The sequence below is a fragment of the Erythrolamprus reginae genome, chromosome 11 (genome assembly GCF_031021105.1).
Source record: "Erythrolamprus reginae isolate rEryReg1 chromosome 11, rEryReg1.hap1, whole genome shotgun sequence".
NCBI lineage: Eukaryota > Metazoa > Chordata > Lepidosauria > Squamata > Dipsadidae > Erythrolamprus > Erythrolamprus reginae.
This window is the reverse complement of record NC_091960.1, coordinates 11,662,566-11,688,726: the sequence shown is the minus strand read 5'-3', so window position 1 is coordinate 11,688,726 and position 26,161 is coordinate 11,662,566. Positions and strand designations below refer to the sequence as shown.

Sequence of the window (26,161 nt, the reverse complement as noted above, 5' to 3'; positions counted from 1 at the left end):
GAGGCTGTTGGGGCCTGGATGGGTGTCAACAGACTCAAGCTCAACCCGGATAAGATGGAGTGGCTGTGGGTTCTGCCTCCCAAGGACAACTCCATCTGTCCGTCCATTACCCTGGGGGGGGGGGAATTATTGACCCCCTCAGAGAGGGTCCGCAACTTGGGCGTCCTCCTCGATCCACAGCTCACATTAGAACAACATCTCTCAGCTGTGGCGAGGGGGGCGTTTGCCCAGGTTCGCCTGGTGCACCAGTTGTGGCCCTACCTGGACCGGGACTCATTGCTCACAGTCACTCATGCCCTCATCACCTCGAGGCTCGACTACTGTAATGCTCTCTACATGGGGCTACCTTTGAAAAGTGTTCGGAAACTTCAGATCGTGCAGAATGCAGCTGCGAGAGCAGTCATGGGCTTACCCAGGTATGCCCATGTTTCACCATCACTCCGCAGCCTGCATTGGCTGCCGATCAGTTTCCGGTCACAATTCAAAGTGTTGGTTATGACCTTTAAAGCCCTTCATGGCACTGGACCAGAATATCTCCGAGACCGCCTTCTGCCGCACGAATCCCAGCGACCGATTAGGTCCCACAGAGTGGGCCTCCTCCGGGTCCCGTCAACTAAACAATGCCGGTTGGCGGGCCCCAGGGGGAGAGCCTTCTCTGTGGCGGCACCGGCTCTCTGGAACCAACTCCCCCCGGAGATCAGGACTGCCCCTACTCTTCCTGCCTTCCGTAAACTCCTCAAAACCCACCTTTGCCGTCAGGCATGGGGAAACTAAACATCTTCCCCTGGGCACGTTGAATTTATATATGGTATGCTTGTGTGTGTGTGTATGTTAGTATAGGGGTTTTTCTTAAATTTATAATATTTTAATTAATTGGATTAATGTATTGGATTGTCTTTTCACTTGTTGTGAGCCGCCCCGAGTTTTCGGAGAGGGGCGGCATACAAATCCAAAATAATAAAATAAATAAATAAATAAATAAATTCTAATCTCTGGGGGGAGTTGGTTCCAGAGGGCCGGGGCCACCACAGAGAAGGCTCTTCCCCTGGGTCCCGCCAAGCGACATTGTTTAGTTGATGGGACCCGGAGAAGACCCACTCTGTGGGACCTAACTGGTCGCTGGGATTCTTGCAGCAGAAGGCGGTCCCTGAGATAATCTGGTCTGGTGCCATGAAGGGCTGTATAGGTCATAACCCACACTTTGAATTGTGACCGGAAACTGATTGGCAACCAGTGCAGACTGCGGAGTGTTGGTGTAACATGGACATATTTGGGAAAGCCCATGATTGCTCTTGCAGCTGCATTCTGCACGACCCATATATCTTCTCTTCTATCCCTATATCTTTCTTCTATTCTCTCATTGATTATTTTATCCTATACTCCCTCTTCTTTCTCTAATTCTATTTCCACAAAGGCGTCCTCTATTACCTTCATTGTGTATTATTGTGTATTGGACAAAATAAATAAAATAAAACAAATAAAATGTGAAGCCACCACATTCAATTGGGCATTTGAGTGTTTCATGAATGTAACAATTCTGTTTTCATAGTCCATGTTGGTTACTTGGTTTCTCTATCCTTATTTAAAACTGACAATAGACATAGTTTCTATGTGGAATTTTCATAACTTTTTGAACTTTCTTTCCAGATGAAATGACCATTCAGGAAATGGCCTGAATGACCTTCATATCAAATTCTTAAGAATTATAGGAATTGCACTACATCTGTAGGACACCAGACTAACATAAAATGTAGTTACAAATCTGTAGCCATTAATGTGTGTAATCTAGAGTTTTATAATTATTACCTTTTTTTTTTTTTAAATCCAGCTGACAAAGAACTGGCAGATGTGACATCTACTATCCAACCTGGTTCTGCAGCAAAACTCTTCAGCACTGAGGCCACTTTGAGGTAATAAAGAACTTGAACAAGGTTCCCAAGAAGATTGACAGCTGTTAGTTCTTCTTACACAGTTGGCAATATCTCAGGTTTCTAAGAACCAGCAGACATAAATTCATATCTCATATGTGCCATGAATTCCACCACAGGTCTTCATGCAAGGAGTCCTCAGCTGAAGCTCATTATTCTTTTGCAAAATGGAAATGAGATGTTTAAAAGAAAAGGATTGTCTAAAAAGTCCTATGCAGGAACCCATCAGTTCAGGCCTAACTGTCGCCATGCTAATGTTGAAAGCCTCCAGTGGGAAAAATTTTAGGTGATACTGGGGCAGGGCAGGCGTGGGTTTCTTTTACCTTTTGCTACCGGTGTGCATCGCAACATTTTGTGTGTGTGCAGTTCCTATGCTCGTGCACATCCCCTTGCACAATTTTACTTCTACACATAATAACAACAACAACAACAACAACAATAATAATAATAATAATAATAATAATAATAATTTATACATGGTATGCTTGTATGTATGAGTGGTTCTTTAAATTGGGGGTCTTTTAGATTGTTTTTAATATTAGATTTGTTTACATTGTCTTTTTATATTGTTGTTAGCCGCCCCGAGTCTTCGGAGAGGGGCAGCATACAAATCTAATAAATACATAAATAAATGAATGAATGAATGAATGAATAAATAAATAAATAAATAAATAAATAAATAAATAAATAAATAAATAAATTAATAAATAAATTGATGATGATAATAATAATAATAATAATAATAATAATAATAATAATAATTTATTAGATTTGTATGCCGCCCCTCTCCGAAGACTCGGGGCAGCTCACAACAGTAATAAGAAACAGTGTAACAATGGGACAAATCTAATAATAAAAAATATATAAAACCACCAACAATTAAAAACCATACAGCACATACACACCAAACATGAAATATAAAAAGCCGGGGGGAGATGTCTTAGTTTTCCCGGATGCCTGGCGATACAGGTGGGTCTTGAGTAACTTGCGAAAGACAAGGAGGGTGGAGGCCCATTCTAATCTCCGGGGGGGAGTTGGTTCCAGAGGGCTGGGGCCGCCGCAGAGAAGGCTCTTCCCCTGGGGCCCGCCAAACGACATTGTTTGGTCAATGGGACCTGGAGAAGGCCAACTCTATGGGACCTTATTGGCCGCTGGGATTCGTGCGGTAGAAGGTTGTTCCGGAGGTATTCTGGTCCAATGCCATGTAGGGCTTTAAAGGTCATTACCAACACTTTGAATTGTGACTGGAAACTGATCGGCAGCCAGTGCAGACCACGGAGTGTTGTAGAAACGTGGGCGAATCTGGGAAGTCCCATGACTGCTCTCGCGGCCGCATTCTGCACGATCTGAAGTTTCCGAACACTTTTCAAAGGTAGCCCCATGTAGAGAGCGTTGCAGTAATCGAATCTCGAGGTGATGAGGGCATGAGCGACTGTGAGCAATGATCCCCTGTCCAAGTAGGTCCGCAACTGGTGCAGCAGGCAAACCTGGGCAAACGCCCTCCTCGCCACAGCCGAAAGATGATGTTCCAATGTTAGCTGTGGATCGAGGAGGATGCCCAAGTTGCGAACCCTCTCTGAGGGGGTCAATAATCCCCCCCAGGGTACTGGACGGACAGATGGAATTGTCCTTGGGAGGCAAAACCCACAGCCACTCCGTCTTGTCTGGATTGAGTTTGAGCTTGTTGATACCCATCCAGACCCAAACAGCCTCCAGGCACATCACTTCCACTGCTTCGTTGACTGGACATGGGGTGGAGATGTATAACTGGGTATCATCAGCATATTGATGATACTTCACTCCATTCCCTTGGATGATCTCACCCAGCGGTTTCATGCTCAGAGCACCAAAAAATTGCTGCAAATTATGAAAAAAAATATGGCAGGGCGAATGGACCAGTGCGGACAGCACCTGAGCTGTCGCGCCAAAATTGTGTCATTGGCGGGCTACTGTAAAAGTGTCCATACTGCGTCACACTCCTGGGGGAAGGATATTGCAAAAATTTCCATTGCCACCTCACTCTGGGGCCATACAGACGTGGTATTTTCTGGTTCTCCAAACTACTCCAAATTTCCGCTGCTAGTTTTACAGAACCTGCTGGATTTCGCTCCTGCTTCAAGGACTTAACACCCCACAACTATTTTTTAAAAACGTTTTTCTTTCAGGTTCACCCCCGAGAGTTCAGACAACAAGGAATTGCTGACCTGCAAGGCTGCAAACACAGTGGCTTTAATACCAGCCGTTGTCAGCTTCCCCATGAACATCCTGTGTAAGTGGTTTGGAATGCTTTGTCAGGCATTTTACCCAGGATTAAAGGAAGTGTCATCAAAATAACTGCACAAGTGCTCAAGGCAACTCTTATTACCGGGTTAATAAAAAGCAAACAGAGAAAAGGAAGTGGGCTGGGGAGAGAAGGAGGAGGATGGGAGGAGACAACAGACTCCAAATCACTCCGAGTAAATGCAATGAAAAATGGGGACGGGAACCAGGAACACCATCTAAGGAATGTAGACGGATAAGATCCACCAAGGGGATCATGAATGATGTTTTGGAGGCTGTTCTTAAAACAAACTGGCTGGGGAATTCTGGGACTTAAGGCTGAGAAATGCTTTTCCCAATGGATGGAAGGTTCCTCAACCCTGGAATACGGATGAAGGTTTGGGGGAAAATTACCAGGTGTATCACACGTTAGGCAAGATGCTAAGAACTTCCAAAAGTTTAGTGCAACCTTTCTGAGTCTGAAGTTTTTTCTTTTCTTTTCTTTTCTTTTCTTTTCTTTTCTTTTCTTTTGACAGTCCCACCTCAGCCGCCTGTCATCAAAGGCTACACAGGAGGAGTTGTACAAAATGAAGAACTGAAACTGGCCTGCATTTCTCCAAGCGGAAATCCTCTTGCTACACTGCAGTGGCTGAAGGTGAGCAAAATAAATTTAATGGAGTATTTACGTTTTGGATTTTTGGGGTGCTATGTGAATAAAACCGCCTCGAGTCACCTCGAGAAGGGCGGCATAGAAATCAAATCAAATCAAATCAAATAAATAAATAAATAAATAAATAAATAAACAAACAAACAAACAAACAAACAAACAAACAAACAAACTAACTAACTAACTAACTAACTAACTATACTATACTAAACTAAACTAAACTAAACTAAACTAAACTAAACTAAAATAAAAACTAAACTAAACTAAACTAAACTAAACTAAAATAAACTAAAATAAACTAAAATAATAAACTAAACGAAACCAAACCAAACCAAACCAAACCAAACCAAACCAAACCAAACCAAACCAAAATAAAACAAAACAAAACAAAACAAAACAAAACAAAACAAAACAAAACAAAACAAAACAAAACAAAACAAAACAAAACAAAACAAAATAAAATAAAATAAAATAAAATAAAATAAAATAAAATAAAATTAAACCCCAGCTTGGAATTTCTGGATTGGAACCTAGAAAGGGAGGGAATAATAATGACATACATGCATTTTTTTTCCTTCTTGCAAGAATTTTGATTTATTGTGTTCACATCAGAGACATGCTTAAATTAGAATATTTTTATTTGATAGATGCAATTAAACTCATCAATAATTGCATTCCTTAGTACATGGCTACATTTGCACAAAAATACTTAACTTGGTTGCTGAGTTAACCAATATGGTTATTGTTTTGCAGCAATGCAATTCAAAGCTAGAATTAATCACCTACGTATAACTAAATTGTTTAAATTGCTGTTCTTTGTTTTAATAAGGCTCCCTTTGTTAATGCCTCCAATTTACTGTTTTTTGACTCAACGGCTGAGTGCATAAAAATGTGTTTAACTTGTTTCATTGCCTTAGTCCCTTTTGTGCATTTGCATGTTGAATCCTACTAAGTTCATACAGTACATTTCTCCGGGTTCTCCCATTGTGCCAAACACTATCCAATAATAAAACTAATCTTAGCCTATTGTGAGAATGCAGCTGCAGCTAAGTCTTTAATTGATTCGCTTAAATATGTCTTTCAAACCTAGTTATTTGGGGCACATTTCATCTGTGGGGAATTTCACCCAAGGAGGAATAATTCATGGGGAGGGGGCGTATGCAGATGGCTTAAGCTGCCGAATGTCACCATGGAGTAGGGGAAGTCCTTGAGTTCTGACTGGTTGCTTAGTGAATGTTCATTTATGCCTGACCCCACAAAAAGGGACTTATTTTATTTATTTATTTATTTGTTTATTTATTGATTGATTGATTGGATTTGTATCCCGCCCCTCTCCGCAGACTCGGGGTGGCTAACAACAGTAATAAAACAGCATATAATAATAATCCAATACTAAAAGGTTGCCGATCAGTTTCCAGTCTCAATTCAAAGTGTTGGTTATGACCTATAAAGCCCTTCATGGCAACGGGCCAGATTATCTCCTGGACCCCCTTCTGCCGCACGAATCCCAGCGACCAGTTAGGTCCCACAGAGTTGGCCTTCTCCGGGTCCCGTCAACTAAACAATGTCGTTTGACGGGACCCAGGGGAAGAGCCTTCTCTATGGCGGCCCCGGCCCTCTGGAACCAACTCCCCCCAGAGATTAGAATAGCCCCCACCCTTCTTGCCTTTCGTAAATTTCTGAAAACCCACCTCTGTCGTCAGGCATGGGGGAACTGAGATATTCTTTCCCCCTAGGCTTCTACAATTTATGTATGGTATGTTTGTATGTATGATTGGTTTTAAAATAAAGGTTTTTAGCTGTTTCAGTATTGGATTGTCACATGTTGTTTTACCACTGTTGTTAGCCGCCCCGAGTCTGCGGAGAGGGGCGGCATACAAATCCAACAAACAAACAAACAAACAAACAAACATACATACATACATACATACATACATACATACATACATACATACATATATATATATATATACAGGGCAAAACCTGAACTCAGAACAATCTACATACATATACCCGTGAAAATCTACGAAAACATATATATATATATATATGTGAATGATGAGGCAGCAGCCATCTCGATCACCGGAACATAGAGACTTAAAGGAGATGGGTCATTAAGATTGGACACAGCCCCCAGCAGAATTCCCCAGGCCAGACATAGAAACCAGCCAAATGAGGGTGGGATAACCCCCCACGAGAAACAAGGGAACATACTGGAGCAATACGGAGGTAGAGGTGGAGGGGCACAATCTAAGTCTAACATAGAGGACAAGGGGGGATTAGAACAGTGTAGACCTAGGACGAGGACATGGGTAAAAAAATTGCAAGAGCAGACATGTACTACTATAGAAAGTAACAACGACAATGGGGGGAAGAAAGGAATACCAAACACCTCCGAAGCATTGCCTCACAACTCCACCCCCTCCCTTGGGGAGGGAAAAAGGCAACAAACACGAGCAAAAGCGGTAGATCTCCCTTCAGCCAGCAGGATTAAGCCCACAATTAGGCTTACCGCAGGGGGGAGGGAAGGGTGTGGCCCCGTGACGCGGGCAATGAGCAGACTGAGTAATGCTTTATAAAGATGTTTGTCTCCCACGGCATTTTAATACTCTGACGAAGTTAGCAGCACGCTAACGAAAGCTAAGTGGTTTTATTAAAGTCTCTATGTTCCGGTGATCGAGATGGCTGCTGCCTCATCATTCACGTATGTACCTGGAACTCGCATTTTTAGGACTATTCTTGATATATATATATATATATATATATATATATATATATATATATATATATATATATATACATACATACATACATACATACATACATACATACATATATATATATATATATATATGTGAAATGGCTATACCATGGTTTTTCAAAAATATTAATTAAAAAATACTTTGCGGTTTTTTCTCCTATACCACGGTCTTTCCTGCCCGATGACGTAATATGTCATCGCCAAACTTTCGTCTGTCTTTAATAAATATTTTTTTAAATATACTTTAATAAATAAAAATGGTGAGTAATAATCTAAATGGTTGCAAAGGGAATGGGAAATTGTAATCTAGGGGTTTAAAGTGTTAAGGGAAGGCTTGTGACACTGTTCATAGCCAAAAATAGTGTATTTACTTCCACATCTCTACTTCGCGGAAATTCGATTTTCGCGGGCGGTCTTGGAACGCATCCCCCACGAAAATCGAGGGAACACTGTATACCCACTAAAACTCTCATTGTGTATTGAACAAAATAAATAAATTAAATAAAAAATAAAATTGTGGGTGTGGGGATATGAGATGAACCTTAACCTGGATGGAGTACTGGAGGGAAACTAGTATCAGAATGGCCCACAAATGCCTAACATGTTGCTTCTAGGCTCTTTGATGGGCCTTCCTCCATCCTTGAGGTTTCACACTTAGGTGATGGTCTTCTGCCTTTCAGAATGATGAAGTCATCTCCAGGAATTGGAAGACAGATGACACCAGCCAATTGTCCCGCAGTTCCTTGAGCCTCAAAATCACACCAGAAGACAACATGGCTGTAGTGAGCTGTCAGGCCCTGAACCAGGTTTTATCTCTGCCCTTGCAGTCCAGCATTGTTCTGAAGGTGACCTGTAAGTGCCAATCAACTTCTTTAGCAATGCTGTTCTTCTCCTCCCTATGCCTGTGTATCTAGAAACATAGAAGATTGACGGCAGAAAAAGAACCCATGGTCCATCTAGTCTGCCCTTATGCTATTTCCTGTATTTTATCTTAGGATGGATCTTTGTTTATCCCAGGCATGTTTAAATTCAGTTACTGTGGATTTACCAACCCCATCTGCTGGAAGTTTGTTCCAAGCATCTACTACTCTTAAAATAATATTTTCTCACATTGCTTCTGAACTTTCCCCCAACTAACCTCAGATTGGGCCCCCTTGTTCTCGTGTTCCCTTTCCTATTGAAAACACTTCCCCCTGAACCTTATTTAAACCTTTAACATATTTAAATGTTTCGACCATGTCCCCCCTTTCCTTTCTGTCCTCCAGACTATTTTTATTATTTTTATTAATTTTTAAAATTGATTTTAAAATATAGAATATAACACACACACAACATACAACAAGTGCTCTCTGATTGGTGCCCACCACCAGACAAATATTCACGCTCCACCACCAAATTGGGGGTGTTTCTTATATATACCATTTTAACTCAAGAGCAAAATATATATTTACATATTATAAAGTGATTCCAATTTATTCCTTGTAGCTTGGTCTCGGATTCTACTAACCATATATCGTCTTACCATGTCCGATCGTCCCATCAGTTGTCGCAAATCAGTTTCATTAACCAAATTCATCCTTTTGTCCATAATCTCAAGTTGAATATGATTTTGCATTGTCCATTTCTGTCCTCCAGACTATACGGATTGAGTTCATGAAGTCTTTCCTGATAAGTTTTATGCTTAAGACCTTCCACCGTTTTTGTAGCCCGTCTTTGGACCCTAAGGTTTCTTCCCCCATTTAATTTCTACAGCTGCTGTCTCCATTTCTCCTTCTGTTTCTGTATAGAAAAGGTGACTCCAAAATGCATTAGGCAATCTTACAACTGTGATTTTTCAAAGAAGGGGATAGATACCTTCTAACGATGTACCCCAGTAGTTGTGTTAAAAGCAATGGCTTTGTTCTTTTTGTAGAAGAGAGAGATATATATTGTGAAAATGTCCACCCTGTGATGTGGGGGGAGAGTTGGGGTGTCTCTCCCATAACAATTGAATCACTTTCTTCCTTTCCCTCCCTCCCTCCCTCCCTCGCATATTTCCGAATGGCAGTTCCTCCCGAGGAGGTGCAAATCACAGGCTCCAGCAGCATTGAAGAAAACCAGGAGATCTTCCTGACCTGTTCCACTTCTACAAGCAACCCACCTGTGATGCTACGCTGGTGGCTGGGATGGAGAGAGCTCAATGCTACCCAAACAGCCATTTCAGAGGTAGGCAAGACCAAAAGACCGGAGGACCATGAATCAGCTGGAGGGATTCCCTTGGTAGATTTTTTTCCTGGACACTGGAGTTGTTTAAGGACATTGTCGGCTCGGTCTGCAACCAAATAAGGCCCTCAAACAGCAGACTGGCTGCATAGATACTGTTCTGCCAGCGTGTTTCAACTGCCCGTAATTACAGGGTAATTAGTCCAGGAAGACACACACCACACGATAAAAGGAAAACCCAAAAGTTTTTATAAACGGAAAAACAGAAACAGCTTCCTTTTTAAATGTCCAAGGGATTTTCTGGTACACATAAGGCACAGGTTAAATGCAGTCCAATTGCTCACCCAATAACTGGGAAATTGAGTCCAATTCTAAAGTCCAGAGAGTCCACACACAATCTTGAACAGCACAAAAACCACGATCTTGACGAAACAATGAATCAGATAAACTGCCATGAGGCTAAAACACCAGGCTGCACTTTTATCTGTAGCACTAATTACAGCAGCCCCACCCAACCACAGGTGGCCTCATTTTCTCTTGTAATAATCCTTCAGTTGTTGTCTCCTATGCATCACTCTACGCATGCGTAGATGTGTCATTCATTCTTGTTCAGAATCCAGGGATGATACAGATGATTGATCTTCTCCTGGGCTGTCTGCCAAACTCCCCTCTTCCCTGTCACTCAAGATTCTTTGGTCAGAAGAGGCTTCGTCGGCAGATTCCATCAGGAGCAAAACAGGCATGTGGCATGTGGATGTTTCCCCCACATCCACCTGCACATTCCTTGGGGCAGGAGCTAGGCCAGAGCTAACCACAACAGATACTGTATTTTTTGGAATATTAGATGCACCTATTCCTCCTTAAAAGAGGGTGAATATTTGGGCGCATCTTATACTCCAAATGTAGCTTTTTCGAAGTCCCCCCCACCAGCCCTAATGAAGCGCTAACCTCTTTTTGGCTCTTACTGGCGTGCAAGCTTTTTTTCATTGCTAATCGCTGGGAAGAATGTTTTTCCAGCCCTAATGAGGTACTAATGATTTTCCCTGCTCTTACCAGTTTGCAAGCTTTTTCTCTTTTGGAGGAGGGGGTATACATTTTTTTTTCTCCAACATGAAATAAAACATAAAAAAGCTTTTCTTCATTGCTAATCTCTTCGAAGAAGCTTTTCCCCCCGCAGCTATAAATCTTTGAAAAGCGTTCGGAAACTTCAGATCGTGCAAAATGCAGCTGCGAGAGCCCATGTTACTCCAACACTCCGCAGTCTGCATTGGTTGCGGATCACTTTCCGGTCACAATTCAAAGTGTTGGTTATGACCTATAAAGCCCTTCACGGCACCGGACCAGAATATCTCAGGGACCGCCTTCTGCCGCACGAATCCCAGCGACCGGTTAGGTCCCACAGAGTTGGCTTTCTCCGGGTCCCGTCGACTAAACAATGTCGTCTGGCAGGACCCAGGGGAAGAGCCTTCTCTGTGGCGGCTCTGACCCTCTGGAATCAAATCCCCCCAGAGGTTAGGACTGCCCCCACCCTCCTTGCCTTTCATAAACTCCTTAAAACCCACCTCTGTCGTCAGGCTTGGGGGAATTGAGACATCTCCCCCTTGCCTATGTAGTTTTGTGCATGATATGACTGTGTGTATGTATTTTAGATATTGGGTTTTTTTCTTTTTAGAATTTTTAATGTAAAACTGTTATTTTAGATTTTAATTATTAGATTTGTTACCATGTATTGTTTTTATCACTGTTGTGAGCCGCCCCGAGTCTACGGAGAGGGGCGGCATACAAATCTAAAATAATAATAATAATAATAATAATAATAATAATAATAATAATAATGTTTTCATTGCTGCCCACTTGGATTAAAAATTTTTAAGGTGTAAGCATGAGATTAAATAATAATAATAATAATAATAATAATAATAATAATAATAATAATAATAATAATATTTTTTTCATTGCTGCCCACTTGGATTAAAAAAAATTAAACTGTAACCAGGAGATTAAATAATGTGGTGAAACTGACCAGACTAAGGACGCTAGCCAGATGAATACCTGGTTAGGCAGATTTTTTTCCTTATTTTCTTCCCCTAAAACAAAGGTGTGTCTTATACTCCGAACAAATACAGTATCTTTTTTCTCGTTCTTGGCAAATAGTCGGCACTGAGTAAAGTTTGCTTTCCTCTTGCAGGCAGAGTATGGAGGAATGGTCACTGAATCCAATCTGACCTATACGGCATTTCGAGAGGACAATGGTCTTCCCCTGACCTGTGAGGCCTTCAATGAAGCCATAATGTATACCAAGAGTGCTTCGGTTACACTCAAAGTAAAATGTGAGGAGGAGGATGGGAACCAGCAGAGCTATGTTTTAAGCCTCTCTTCTTCCTGCTAATTGGTGTTTTTTTTTTTTAACCACAGATCCACCTCAGAAAATCTGGCTTAATGTGCCACCACCAGAGACACATTTTCGAGCCGGCGTTGAAATCAAACTCGTTTGTTTTGCCAGTGGTGGGAACCCTTTGCCTCGTCTTGATTGGTACAAGGTACCAATCATAGAAACATAGAAACATAGAAGTCTGACGGCAGAAAAAGACCTCATGGTCCATCTAGTCTGCCCTTGTACTATTTTCTGTATTTTATCTTAGGATGGATATATGTTTATCCCAGGCATGTTTAAATTCAGTTACTGTGGATTTATCTACCACGTCTGCTGGAAGTTTGTTCCAAGGATCTACTACTCTTTCAGTGAAATAATATTTTCTCATGTTGCTTTTGATCTTTCCCCCAACTAACTTCAGACTGTGTCCCCTTGTCCTTGTGTTCACTTTCCTATTAAAAACACTTCCCTCCTGGACCTTATTTAACCCTTTAATATATTTAAATGTTTCGATCATGTCCCCCCTTTTCCTTCTGTCCTCCAGACTATACAGATTGAGTTCATGAAGTCTTTCCTGATACGTTTTATGCTTAAGACCTTCCCCCATTCTTGTAGCCCATCTTTGGACCCGTTCAATTTTGTCAATATCTTTTTGTAGGTGATCTAGCTACAAGACCGCCTTCTGCCACACGAATCCCAGCGACCGGTTACATCCCACAGAGTTGGTCTCCTCCGGGTCCCATCAACTAAACAATGTCGTTTGGCGGGACCCAGAGGAAGAGCCTTCTCTGTGGTGGCTCCAACCCTCTGGAGTCAGTTCCCTCCAGAGATTAGAACTGCCCCCACCCTCCTTGCCTTTTGTAAACTCCTTAAAAACCCACCTCTTTTGTCAAGCGTGGGGGAACTGAAACATCTCCCCCTGCCTATGTAGTTTTTTGTGTGTATGATATGACTGTATGTATGTTTTTTATATATTGGGGTTTCTTGTTTTTTAGACTTTTTAAATGTATTATTGTTATTTTACAGTCTAACTATTAGATTTGTCCTTGTATATTGTTTTTATCATTGCTGTGAGCCTCCCCGAGTCTACGGAGAGGTGCGGCATACAAATCTAAATAATAATAATAATAATAATAATAATAATAATAATAATAATAATAATATCAAAGCGCCTTAACTTCTCCTTCGTGGTCCTGGAGACTAATGCAAGTTTTTCAGCCTTGGCAACGTTAAGATATGTGGATTTTAACTCCCAGAAATTCCCCAGCCAGCATTCTGGTGTTGGAATCCACATATTTTACAAATCGACAAGTTTGACAAGCACTGGTTTAGACCAATGAGCAATGAGCTTCTCTGGCTCATTTAGCCAATCATGCTTGAAGCAAACCGAGGCTTAAAGCGATGTCTGTGTGCTGCTGCAGAGTTGATTGGCTCATCCATCTCCTGTAAAGTACTCCAGATCAGACCTAGAATGACAATCATTGGCCCACTTTTTCCATTTCAGGTCAGCTCTAATCAGTCTTAGGCAAAGCTGTGTGCTCGATTTGGGGGAAAAAAAGAGAGAAAAGCTATGAATGAAGGTTGCAAACTTCCCTTTGCCTGGAGCTCATTTCCTATTATCAGCTCCTCCTGCAGGCATTTCTCTTTGAGCCAGACTTAGATTAAATATATACTGCATCTACTGCTCAAAATAAATAAATAAAGGGAACACTTAAACAACAGAATATAACTCCAAGTAAATCAAACGTCTGTGATTGATTGACAGTCAATTTCATTTTGTTGCCAGGACATTCAACTTTGTACAGAACAAAGTATTCCATGAGAATATTTCATTCATTCAGATCTAGGATGTGTTATTGAGTGTTCCCTTTATTTTTTTTGAACAGTGTATATACAGTGTTCCCTCGATTTTCGCGGGGGATACGTTCCGAGACCGCCCGCGAAAGTCGAATTTCCGCGAAGTAGAGATGCGGAAGTAAATACACCATTTTTGGCTATGGACAGTATCACAAGCCTTCCCTTAACACTTTAAACCCCTAAACTGCAATTTCTCATTCCCTTAGCAACCATTTAGATTATTACTCACCATGTTTATTTATTAAAGTTTATTAAAAAATATTTATTAAAGGCGGATTAAAGTTTGCCGATGATGTATGATGTCATCGGGCGGGAAAAACCGTGGTATAGGGAAAAAAACAGCAAAGTATTTTTTAATTAATATTTTTGAAAAACCGTGGTATAGACTTTTCGCGAAGTTCGAACCCGCGAAAATCGAGGGGCCACTGTATATCGCTTCACATTAAGGGAGACTAGGATAGCGCTATTTTGGCCTTGTTCTGGCCTCATCAGCTAGCCATACCCTTACTGGGATTTGATCCTGGGGCCTCTGCCTTGCCGCCATCTTTTTTTCATATTTTTTGCTTTCTGCGTATGTGCAGAAGCAAAATCTCACGAGGGGATGCATGTACGTGAGAGATTTTTGGAATTTTTTCTGCTTTGTGCATGCGTGGAAGCAAAAAATCACCGAAATCTTTCTCTCATGTGCATCCCCTTTGTGAGATTTCGGTGCGTTTTTGCTTCCTGAGCATGCACAGAAGCACAAAAACGCTGGGGATGTGTACCTGTGCACACACACAACACAACTGAAGCTGTGTACACAGTGCACTGGTAGGACTCCTCCTTCCGCCGGCGCTACCAGTTCAGAGAACTGGGCTGAGCCAGGATGAATCCAGCGCTGCATGGCTTGATCTAGGATTGGTTTTAAAGGTAGGGCCCACTAACCTACTTTTGTCTGAAACTATTGTTCACCTTAGTATGGACAAAACAAACTTAGTTCTCCTAAAACAAGCTGTAGTTTTATCATTTGTAGGTGACATGCACGCTTGCTGGAGGGGTTCGCGTACAGCTGCAGCAATCTCAGCAGAGTGGACTTTCCAAGCCTTGTCGGGGCAAACAAGTGAGTGAACAATCCAGAGCTGGAAGCCAAATGCCAAATGTGGCTTTGAAGGCCCACCCTCCCCTGTGTTCTGATTGGTTGTCTGAGGTGGGGGAAATCAACCAATCTCCTCCTTATGAAACCTTCTCTATTTGTTTTCTGATACCCCCACATTCCCCCCATACATTTGCATTATTTTATTTTATTTTATTTTATTTTATTTTATTTTATTTTATTTTATTTTATTTTATTTTATTTTATTTTATTTTATTTTATTTTATTTTATTTTATTTTATTTTATTTTATTTTATTTTATTTTATTTTATTTTATTTTATTTTATTTTATTTTATTTTATTTTATTTTATTTTATTTTATTTTATTTTATTTTATTTTATTTTATTTTATTTTATTTTATTTTATTTTATTTTATTTTATTTTATTTTATTTTATTTTATTTTATTTTATTTTATTTTATTTTATTTTATTTTATTTTATTTTATTTTATTTTATTTTATTTTATTTTATTTTATTTTATTTTATTTTATTTTATTTTATTTTATTTTATTTTATTTTATTTTATTTTATTTTATTTTATTTTATTTTATTTTATTTTATTTTATTTTATTTTATTTTATTTTATTTTATTTTATATTTTATTTTATTTTATTTTATTTTATTTTATTTTATTTTATTTTATTTTATTTTATTTTATTTTATTTTATTTTATTTTATTTTATTTTATTTTATTTTATTTTATTTTATTTTATTTTATTTTATTTTATTTTATTTTATTTTATTTTATTTTATTTTATTTTATTTTATTTTATTTTATTTTATTTTATTTTATTTTATTTTATTTTATTTTATTTTATTTTATTTTATTTTATTTTATTTTATTTTATTTTATTTTATTTTATTTTATTTTATTTTATTTTATTTTATTTTATTTTATTTTATTTTATTTTATTTTATTTTATTTTATTTTATTTTATTTTATTTTATTTTATTTTATTTTATTTTATTTTATTTTATTTTATTTTATTTTATTTTATTTTATTTTATTTTATTTTATTTTATTTTATTTTATTTTATTTTATTTTATTTTATTTTATTTTATTTTATTTTATTTTATTTTATTTTATTTTATTTTATTTTATTTTATTTTATTTTATTTTATTTTATTTTATTTTATTTTATTTTATTTTATTTTATTTTATTTTATTTTATTTTATTTTATTTTATTTTATTTTATTTTATTTTATTTTATTTTATTTTATTTTATTTTATTTTATTTTATTTTATTTTATTTTATTTTATTTTATTTTATTTTATTTTATTTTATTTTATTTTATTTTATTTTATTTTATTTTATTTTATTTTATTTTATTTTATTTTATTTTATTTTATTTTATTTTATTTTATTTTATTTTATTTTATTTTATTTTATTTTATTTTATTTTATTTTATTTTATTTTATTTTATTTTATTTTATTTTATTTTATTTTATTTTATTTTATTTTATTTTATTTTATTTTATTTTATTTTATTTTATTTTATTTTATTTTATTTTATTTTATTTTATTTTATTTTATTTTATTTTATTTTATTTTATTTTATTTTATTTTATTTTATTTTATTTTATTTTATTTTATTTTATTTTATTTTATTTTATTTTATTTTATTTTATTTTATTTTATTTTATTTTATTTTATTTTATTTTATTTTATTTTACAATTGACCTCTCCAGGTTCCTAAGAGGGGCGTGCATAAGTGCACCAGTGTGCCTTCCGCCCCCTGTCCAATTCTCTCTCCTTTATCTCCTTTATCTTTTCTTCCTTTCATATATCTTCTCCTCTATTTTTATATCTTTTCTCCTATCCTTTTCTTTATATATACAGTGATCCCCCGTTTATTGCGTCCCCAACCATTGCGAACAGGGTACTTCGCTATTTTTCAACCCGGAAGTCAAAAATACCATCTACGCATGCGTGCCGGGCACGCATGCGTAGATGGCAGCGGCTTCCCTGGGTCTTCCCCCTCTTGCTGGCGTCAGCGAGGAGTTTCCCCACCGCCCACGCAAACTCCTCGCTGCCGCTCGCCCGCCCTTCGCCTGCCCACGCCGTTCGCTCCCCCCTCTTGCTGTCGGGAGGGCGAGAAGCCCTCCCCAGCACCCGCTCGCCTGCCCTTCGCCCTGGCGGAGAAATTCCAGCCCCCACCTGGTCCCGCCCGATCCTCCTCCCTGAGGCAGCTTGCCCTCCCATGGCCGCTTCCTCCACCCTCTATTGCAAGCCTCTCTCCTCCCATATTCTGCCCCCCTCCCAGCTTCCAAGCCGCATTCGCCTTCCTCCGCCACCACCAGCATCCAGCTCCCGGCCAAGCAGCCAGGAAAGCCGAGCCGGGCGTGGCGGGGAACATCGGCGCGGGAGGCAGGAGACGGCCGCCGTCACCGCCATACGCGGCTCGGCTTCCCTGGCTGCTGCTCCGGTCGCCCGATCGTCTCCTGCCTCCCGTGCCGATGTTCCCTGCCAAGCCTGGCTCGGATTCCCTGGCTGCTTGGCCGGGGGGGGGGGGGGGGGGCTCGGCCGAAAGGAGCTGGAGACGCAGAGCTGAACACACCCCTTCATCCCCAAAGGCCGGCCTTTTTGTCTGGGAGGGAAGATGACGTGCCGGTGGCACAGGGGCGAGGGGCGGGAGGCAAATCGCTGCGTCTCCAGCCCCTTTTGGCCGAGCCCCCCCCCCTCCGGCCAAGCAGCCAGGGAAGCCGAACTGGGCTTGGCGGGGAACATCGGCACGGGAGGCAGCTTCTGCCGGACATGGGCAATGGGCTGGACAGAGAAGCGGGGAGAAACAGGAGGCTCCTTTGGCAGCTGGGGGCTGCCTGGCTTTGTTGTTTTGGCTGCAGCGGGTGCCAGGCAGCCTCCAGCCGCCAAAGGAACCTCCTGATTCTTCCCGCTTCTCTGTCCCGCCCATTGCCCGTGTCCGGCAGAAGCTGCTGCCTTATTGCTCTTTGCCGGCGGGATGCAAAGTGCTGGGGTGGGAGGGTGTCCTGACAGCCCCCCCACCCATATGCTTCGCCTCCCGCCGGGCAAGAGCGCTCGGGTGGCAACTTCTTCTAGATACGGGCGATGTCCACGCTCTCTCTCGGCGCTTTCGAGCCGAGTCCGTGAGCGAGTTCGCTCCCGGACTCGGCTCGAAGGCGGCGAGAGACAGCGCCAAGGAACGGGCCTGTCCACGCTCTCTCTCGGCGCTTTCGAGCCGAGTCCGTGAGCGAGTTCGCTCCCGGACTCGGCTCGAAGGCGGCGAGAGACAGCGCCAAGGAACGGGCCTGTCCACGCTCTCTCTCGGCGCTTTCGAGCCGAGTCCGTGAGCGAGTTCGCTCCCGGACTCGGCTCAAAGGCGGCGAGAGACAGCGCCAAGGAACGGGCCTGTCCACGCTCTCTCTCGGCGCTTTCGAGCCGAGTCCGTGAGCGAGTTCGCTCCCGGACTCGGCTCGAAGGCGGCGAGAGACAGCGCCAAGGAACGGGCCTGTCCACGCTCTCTCTCGGCGCTTTCGAGCCGAGTCCGTGAGCGAGTTCGCTCCCGGACTCGGCTCGAAGGCGGCGAGAGACAGCGCCAAGGAACGGGCCTGTCCACGCTCTCTCTCGGCGCTTTCGAGCCGAGTCCGTGAGCGAGTTCGCTCCCGGACTCGGCTCGAAAGCGCCGAGAGACAGCGCCCCCCGGACCCCCAACCCGGGTTTGGGGGGCTGCTAGGAAGCCCTCCATGCCGGCGGCAAACAGCCGCGCCGCCCCCAATCTTCGGCTCCTCGCTAGCGCTGTGGGAGTAAAAACACCATCTGCACATGCGCAGACGGTGTTTTTACTTCTGCATCGCTACTTCGCGAAAACCCGCTCGTTGCGGGGGCTCCTGGAACGGAACCCTCGCAATGAGCGGGGGATCACTGTATTACTACTTGTCTATTCTCTTCAATGTGTATTGTGTATTGGCCAAAATAAATGAATAAAATAAATAAAAAATAAAGTTACCAAGTTTGGGGATCACTGTATGGTCAGCTCCTGGAAATAATGTGATACTGGATATATCGAGGAATCTCCCTCTCACCCTTTTCCAGGGCAGGCAGTAGCAGGTTTTTCTCCTTTTTCAGAGTTTTCATTTATTTGATCTGAGCCCATTGAAAGTCAACTTCAGGGTGCCTTAACTGTTCCACTATGCTTACTCTAACATGCCTTGCTTCCACAGGATATCAAGTTAGTAAGGGAAGGAACATCTTCAGCCTCATCTGGGAATATTATTTCCAAGGAGTTGGTCTTGATCACGGCTCCCAGTGACAACATGGCAACCTACCGTTGCAATGCCAGTGGCCCTCCCAGGACTCCCCCACTCACGGCATATACTAGTTTGCTGGTCCAGTGTAAGTTAAAACTCAGCACACAGTGTGTACGTGCGCAAACACACATTCTCTGTCACACACACTCTCTCTCTAACAACACAGAATGAGAAGTTCTTTTTTTAAAAAATATATTTTGAATTGTTTTTTTTTTTTAAAGACAAAGACGTACAACATTTAACACTCAAGGAGCTGCCATTGCTCCTCTTATCTTAGAAGTCTAAGCTACTACAAAAAACAAAAACCTAACTATGATCAGATCAATACAGAAATAGTACACATATATATTACGGTAGATACTTATTGAATTTAACTCTATATTCTTATGTTAATTAAATTTCTTTATCTCTAAATACTTATTCAAAAAATATAATATAGTGAATAGCACATCTAACTTTATCATACTATAGGCATTTTTAAACTGTTTTACTCTATCTTATAAAATATAAAATACTCTATCTTATAAAATTATAAAATTTCAAAACAATAAGTTCAAATAGTTCTAAATTCTTGTTTCTTTAACTTTTGATACTATTTTTAAAATTCCACCACAGAATGGGAAGTTCTAAAAGGGTGAGTGGAGGGATGGAGAGACAGAGAAAGAAAAAGGTGGGTGGATAGATTAGCATGGGATTTCTTTTAAACCTAGAAGTAAATCTTCCCCTTTGGATGAAAAAAGAATAGTAAGAGAGCATTCTAAGGATTCAAACACGTGTGAGGAACGATACAATATTCACAAGCAAAGGTGCTAAAGGTATATGGATGTATGAAAGGGTCATTACTCCTGTTTCCATGTAATATTTTTACAAGGGGTGGGGGAGAGAATTCAGTATGCTCTGAATTGCAGCTTAATCAACCTATATTTGAATACCAACATAACAAAGCTTCCAGTTTTGCTATTTATATAAATATACTAACACAAAGTGATGTGCTGGTGCCTGGAGGCTGTTGGGATCTGGATGGGTGTCAACAGACTGAAACTCAACCCTGATAAGACGGAGTGGCTGTGGGTTTTGCCTCCCAAGGACAATCCCATCTGTCCGTCCATTACCCTGGGGGGGGGGGAAATCACTAACCCCCTCAGAGAGGGTCCGCAACTTGGGCGTCCTCCTCGATCCACAGCTCACATTAGAGAAACATCTTTCAGCTGTGCCGAGTGGGGCGTTTGTCCAGGTTCGCCTGGTGCACCAGTTGCGCCCCTATTTGGACCGGGAGTCACTGCTCACAGTCACTCATGCCCTCATCACCTCAAGGCTCGACTACTGTAATGCTCTCTACATGGGGCTACCTTTTCGGAAACTTCAGGTCGTGCAGAATGCAGCTGCGAGAGCAATCATGGGCTTCCCCAAATATGCCCATGTTACACTAACACTCCGCAGTCTGCATTGGTTGCCGATCAGTTTCCGGTCACAATTCAAAGTGTTGGTTATGACCTATAAAGCCCTTCATGGCACCGGACCAGAATATCTCCGGGACCGCCTTCTGCCACACGAATCCCAGCGACCAGTTAGGTCCCACAGAGTTGGCCTTCTCCAGGTTGTATCTCTTTGAGGTGAGGAGAGGCCAGTCACCCTAACCAAACCCTAACCTTTGACGTGACCTTTAAGGCAGTCACATGGCCTTTAAGCCATCCCAGGTCACATGATCCACAAGCCACTTCCACCTGGTCACATGGTCAGCAAGCCACACCCACAAAATAGGCCATGACCAGTGTGGTAGTAAAAAAATTTTTAGCCCTTCACTGATCGCAGGATGCAAGTCTGTAATGAGTCCAGAAAAAGCAGGCTGTTGTGCATTGAAAATAATTTAATAATAATAATTTATTAGATTTGTATGTCGCCCCTCTCCGAGGACTCGCATGTTATGGAGAAAACTAAATGAGGGAATATTTGTAGTTCTGGGTTTGGAATGAGCTACGCTAGCACTGAAAAATAAAATAAAATAAAATAAATAAAATAAATAAGATAAGATAAGATAAGACAAAATAAAATAAAATAAAATGATAAGATAAGATTAAATAAAAATAATAAAATAATAAAATAAAAATAGTAAAATAAATAAAATAAAATAAAATAAAATAAAATGAAATGAAATGAAATAAAAATAAAAATAAATAAAAATAAAAATAAAAATAAAAATAAAAATAAAAATAAAAATAAAAATAAAAATAAAAATAAAAATAAAAATAAAAATAAAAATAAAAATAAAATAAAATAAAATGAAATGAAATGAAATGAAATGAAATGAAATGAAATAAAAATAAAAATAAAAATAAAATAGAGCCCTTACTGCATTTTCTGTTCCCCTGAATGTTTTGTCCCCAATAATTGGGCAGGGCACTGTAAGTGGGAAAAATAGGGGGCGAATGTGAAACAGGACGGTTAGGAAGTGCCCATGCAAAACTGAAGTACTCTTTCTTTCCCTTAGTTCCACCTCTGCATGCCACCATTACAGCGACAGACAAAAAGTTGAGACGTGGCCAATCGGTGACCCTGACCTGCAAATCGGGCAGTAGCAATCCTCCTGCTCGGCTCACTTGGCTCAAAGATGGAAAAAAGTGAGTAATGTTTCTGACGGCCACCTTCTTCAAGCTTCTCAGATTTTCCTTGTAGGATTTGCCTCATTTTGCCAAGACTGGCTTCAATAGCAATAGCACTTATATGTATGTGTGCAATAGCACTTATATGTATGTGTATACATATACATATACATATACATATACATATACATATACATATACATAGACATAGACATAGACATAGACATAGACATAGACATAGACATAGACATATACATATACATATACATATACATATACATATACATATACATATACATATACATATACATATACATATACATATACATATACATATACATATACATATACATATACATAGACATAGACATAGACATAGACATAGACATAGACATATACATATACATATACATATACATATACATATACATATACATATACATATACATATACATATACATATACATATACATATACATATACATATACATATACATATACATATACATAGACATAGACATAGACATAGACATAGACATAGACATAGACATATACATATACATATACATATACATATACATATACATATACATATACATATACATATACATATACATATACATAGACATAGACATAGACATAGACATAGACATAGACATATACATATACATATACATATACATATACATATACATATACATATACATATACATATACATATACATATACATATACATATACATATACATATACATATACATATACATATACATATACATATACATATACATATACATATACATATACATATACATATACATATACATATACATATACATAGACATAGACATAGACATAGACATAGACATAGACATAGACATAGACATAGACATATACATATACATATACATATACATATACATATACATATACATATACATAGACATATACATATACATATACATATACATATACATATACATATACATATATATGTATATATATTTTCGTAGGTTTTCACGGGTATATGTATGTAGATTGCTCTGAGTTCGGGTTTTGCCCCGTGTAATATTTTGAGTGTCTATGCGACGTTTCGGATGGTGAATGTGATTTCACCGAAACGTCGCATAGACGCAGCAGCAGCGAGCAGACGAAGATCCGTGTTTCCCTGCCGCCCACGTAAAGGGGAAAGCCCGATTTGGCTCCTCGCTGCTGCCGCCGAGCAGATCAGCTGCTGGGCGGCCGCAGCAGCAGCAGCGAGCAGACGAAGATCCGGGTTTCCCCGCCGCCCACGCAAACTCCACCATCTGCGCATGCGCGGCCATGGAAAAAGGGCGCGCATGCGCAGATGGTGTTTTTACTTCCGCAACCCTACATCGCGAAAAATCGATTATCGCGAGGGGTCTTGGAATGGAACCCTCGCGATAATCGAGGGATCACTGTATTGCAAATGTGGTCTCACCAGCGCTCTATATAGCGGGATCATAATCTCCCTCTTCCTGCTTGTTATACCTCTAGCTATGCAGCCAAGCATCCTACTTGCTTTCACTACTGCCTGACTGCAGTACTAATTATTATTACTATTATTATTATTATTAATGATAATGATAATGATAATGATAATGATAATGATAATGATAATGATAATGATAATGATAATAATGATAATAATAATGATAATAATGATAATAATGATAATAATAATAATAATAATAATAATAATAATAATAATAATAATAATAATAATGGCTGTGTGCTGCAGACCCATTTGGGTCACGTGCCTTCCTCCCACAATGCCATCAGAACAACAAATCCATGCAGGAGAAAGAAACAATCCTCTTTGCTGTGTATGGAAACATTCTTCAGCCTGTCACTTCGTATTTCTGCCATTATTCCCCTGCCCTGACCCATCAGGCTTCCCCAGGCTTGGGCTACAACGTCAACAAGAAGAACTGGGCAGCCAAATCAGTCCCCAAACTTCACTCAGCCCTGCTTTCTGTATCTGACAGCAGCGTGATCACAGGCCTGTCAGAAGACGTGGAAACGGGGCTGTGAAGCCATCAGGTCTTGTCTCTTGCTCATCCCCGGCAGCTGAGCTCTGTCAGTAGTTTGTCTCTGAATGTAGAGGGTTCATCTTTGGATTCTTGTCAGAAACATTAAGTTCGGCGGTGATCATCTTCATGTGTTCTCGCCTTCAGGCTGGACGGCATCCATTTAGGGCAAAGGAAAGCAGAGTATGGAGGTTTCTCCTCTTCAGAAAAGATGACTCTGGTGGTGTCATCGGCCGATCACGGGCAGAGGGTGGAATGCTACGCCTACAGCTCTGTTCTCTCCGAAGGTGTGAACACCTTCTACCAGCTTACGGTCCTATGTAAGTATGGAAACGTCCCTTAACTGCCGTTTATTTGTTGCCAGAAGTTCAGCTTTTGAAAATGAAGCTTTTTGTTAAATGGATTTTGTTTGTTTATTTATTTATTTATTTTGTCCAATACACAATGAGAGTTTTAGTGGGTATATGTGTGTGTGTGTGTGTGTGTGTGTGTGTATTACAAGGCAGAGTCCACCAGATTGAATCCCAGTAAGGAAGGGTGTGGCTAGCTGATGAGGCCAGAACAAGGCCGAAATGGGACTATCCTAGTCTCCCTTAATTTTAAAATTCCAGCTAAAAACATTTGACACATACAGAATATAGTTGTCGGCTATGAATAAATTAACTGCCTTGAAATGGTCCTGGGTTGGGCCTAGAGGCAAAAAGGAGCTGTGACGTTCCTTCAATATACCAGGGTGATCCGACATAAAAAAACAAAACATATAGCCCCTCCCTGGTACAGAGCTGGAAGGGATCAGGTCTGATGGCTCAACTGCTAATTCTCTGCCTTACAAGGCAGAGGCTACCAGATCGAATCCCAGTAAGGAAGGGTGTGGCTAGCTGATGAGGCCAGAACAAGGCCGAAATGGGACCATCCTAGTCTCCCTTAATTTTAAAATTCCAGCTAAAAACATTTGACACACACACACACACACGCACACACACACACACACACACACATATATATGTCACATGTTTTTTTGCTGAATTTGAAAATTAAGGGAGGCTAGGATAGATCTATTTCGACCTTATTTTGGCCTCATCAGCTAGCCATACCCACTGGGACTTGAACCTGCAACCTTTGCCTTGTAAGGCAGAGAATTATCCTCTAGGCTACAGTATCCAATCCCTTCAGCTCTGCACCAGGGAAGGGTTTCATATTTTTGTGTCGAATCGCCCTGGTGTATTGAAGGAACATCACAGCTCCTTATTTGCCTCTCGGCCCAACCCAGGGCCATTTCCAAGGCAGTTAATTTTATTGATAGCCGACAATTCTATCTGTATGTATCACACTTTTTTTGCTGAATTTGAAAATTAAGGGAGACTAGGATAGATCTATTTCGGCCTCATCAGCTAGCCATACCCACTGGGACTTGAACCTGCAACCTTTGCCTTGTAAGGCAGAGAATTATCCTCTAGGCTACAGTATCCAATCCCTTCAGCTCTGCACCAGGGAAGGGTTTCATATTTTTGTGTCGAATCGCCCTGGTGTATTGAAGGAACATCACAGCTCCTTATTTGCCTCTCGGCCCAACCCAGGGCCATTTCCAAGGCAGTTAATTTTATTGATAGCCGACAATTCTATCTGTATGTATCACACTTTTTTTTGCTGAATTTGAAAATTAAGGGAGACTAGGATAGATCTATTTCGGCCTCATCAGCTAGCCATACCCACTGGGACTTGAACCTGCAACCTTTGCCTTGTAAGGCAGAGAATTATCCTCTAGGCTACAGTATCCAATCCCTTCAGCTCTGCACCAGGGAAGGGTTACATATTTTTGTGTTGAATACCGTATATACTCGAGTATAAGCCGACCCGAGTATAAGCCGAGGCACCAATTTTTGCCACAAAAACTGGGGAAACGTATTGACCCGAGTATAAGCCGAGGTTAGAAAATGCAGTGGCTACTGGTTACTTATAAAAATGGAAAACAATAAAATTACATTAATTGAGACATGTTTTAGAATATTTATTTTAAAGAAAACCAGTAAACTAGCTCTGTAAATTTAAAAGAGGGTAA

General features: G+C 40.3%; 2 protein-coding genes across 2 annotated transcripts in view; one reads left to right on the top strand and one right to left on the bottom strand.

Moving 5' to 3' along the window:
* LOC139173994 (IgGFc-binding protein-like) overlaps positions 1-26,161 on the bottom strand; it is an 842,349-nt gene that overhangs the window by 168,207 nt on the left and 647,981 nt on the right. The window lies entirely within an intron of this gene.
* The window catches only part of NPHS1 (NPHS1 adhesion molecule, nephrin), an 87,589-nt gene that overhangs the window by 18,804 nt on the left and 42,624 nt on the right, over positions 1-26,161 (top strand). The window contains exons 5-15 of the mRNA XM_070764152.1: positions 1,829-1,910; positions 4,094-4,197; positions 4,724-4,842; positions 8,296-8,467; positions 9,663-9,820; positions 12,006-12,147; positions 12,233-12,357; positions 15,061-15,147; positions 19,365-19,536; positions 21,940-22,069; positions 24,250-24,422. Of these exons, the coding sequence (XP_070620253.1) occupies positions 1,829-1,910; positions 4,094-4,197; positions 4,724-4,842; positions 8,296-8,467; positions 9,663-9,820; positions 12,006-12,147; positions 12,233-12,357; positions 15,061-15,147; positions 19,365-19,536; positions 21,940-22,069; positions 24,250-24,422 (1,464 nt within the window). The remainder of the gene's footprint in view (positions 1-1,828; positions 1,911-4,093; positions 4,198-4,723; positions 4,843-8,295; positions 8,468-9,662; positions 9,821-12,005; positions 12,148-12,232; positions 12,358-15,060; positions 15,148-19,364; positions 19,537-21,939; positions 22,070-24,249; positions 24,423-26,161) is intronic.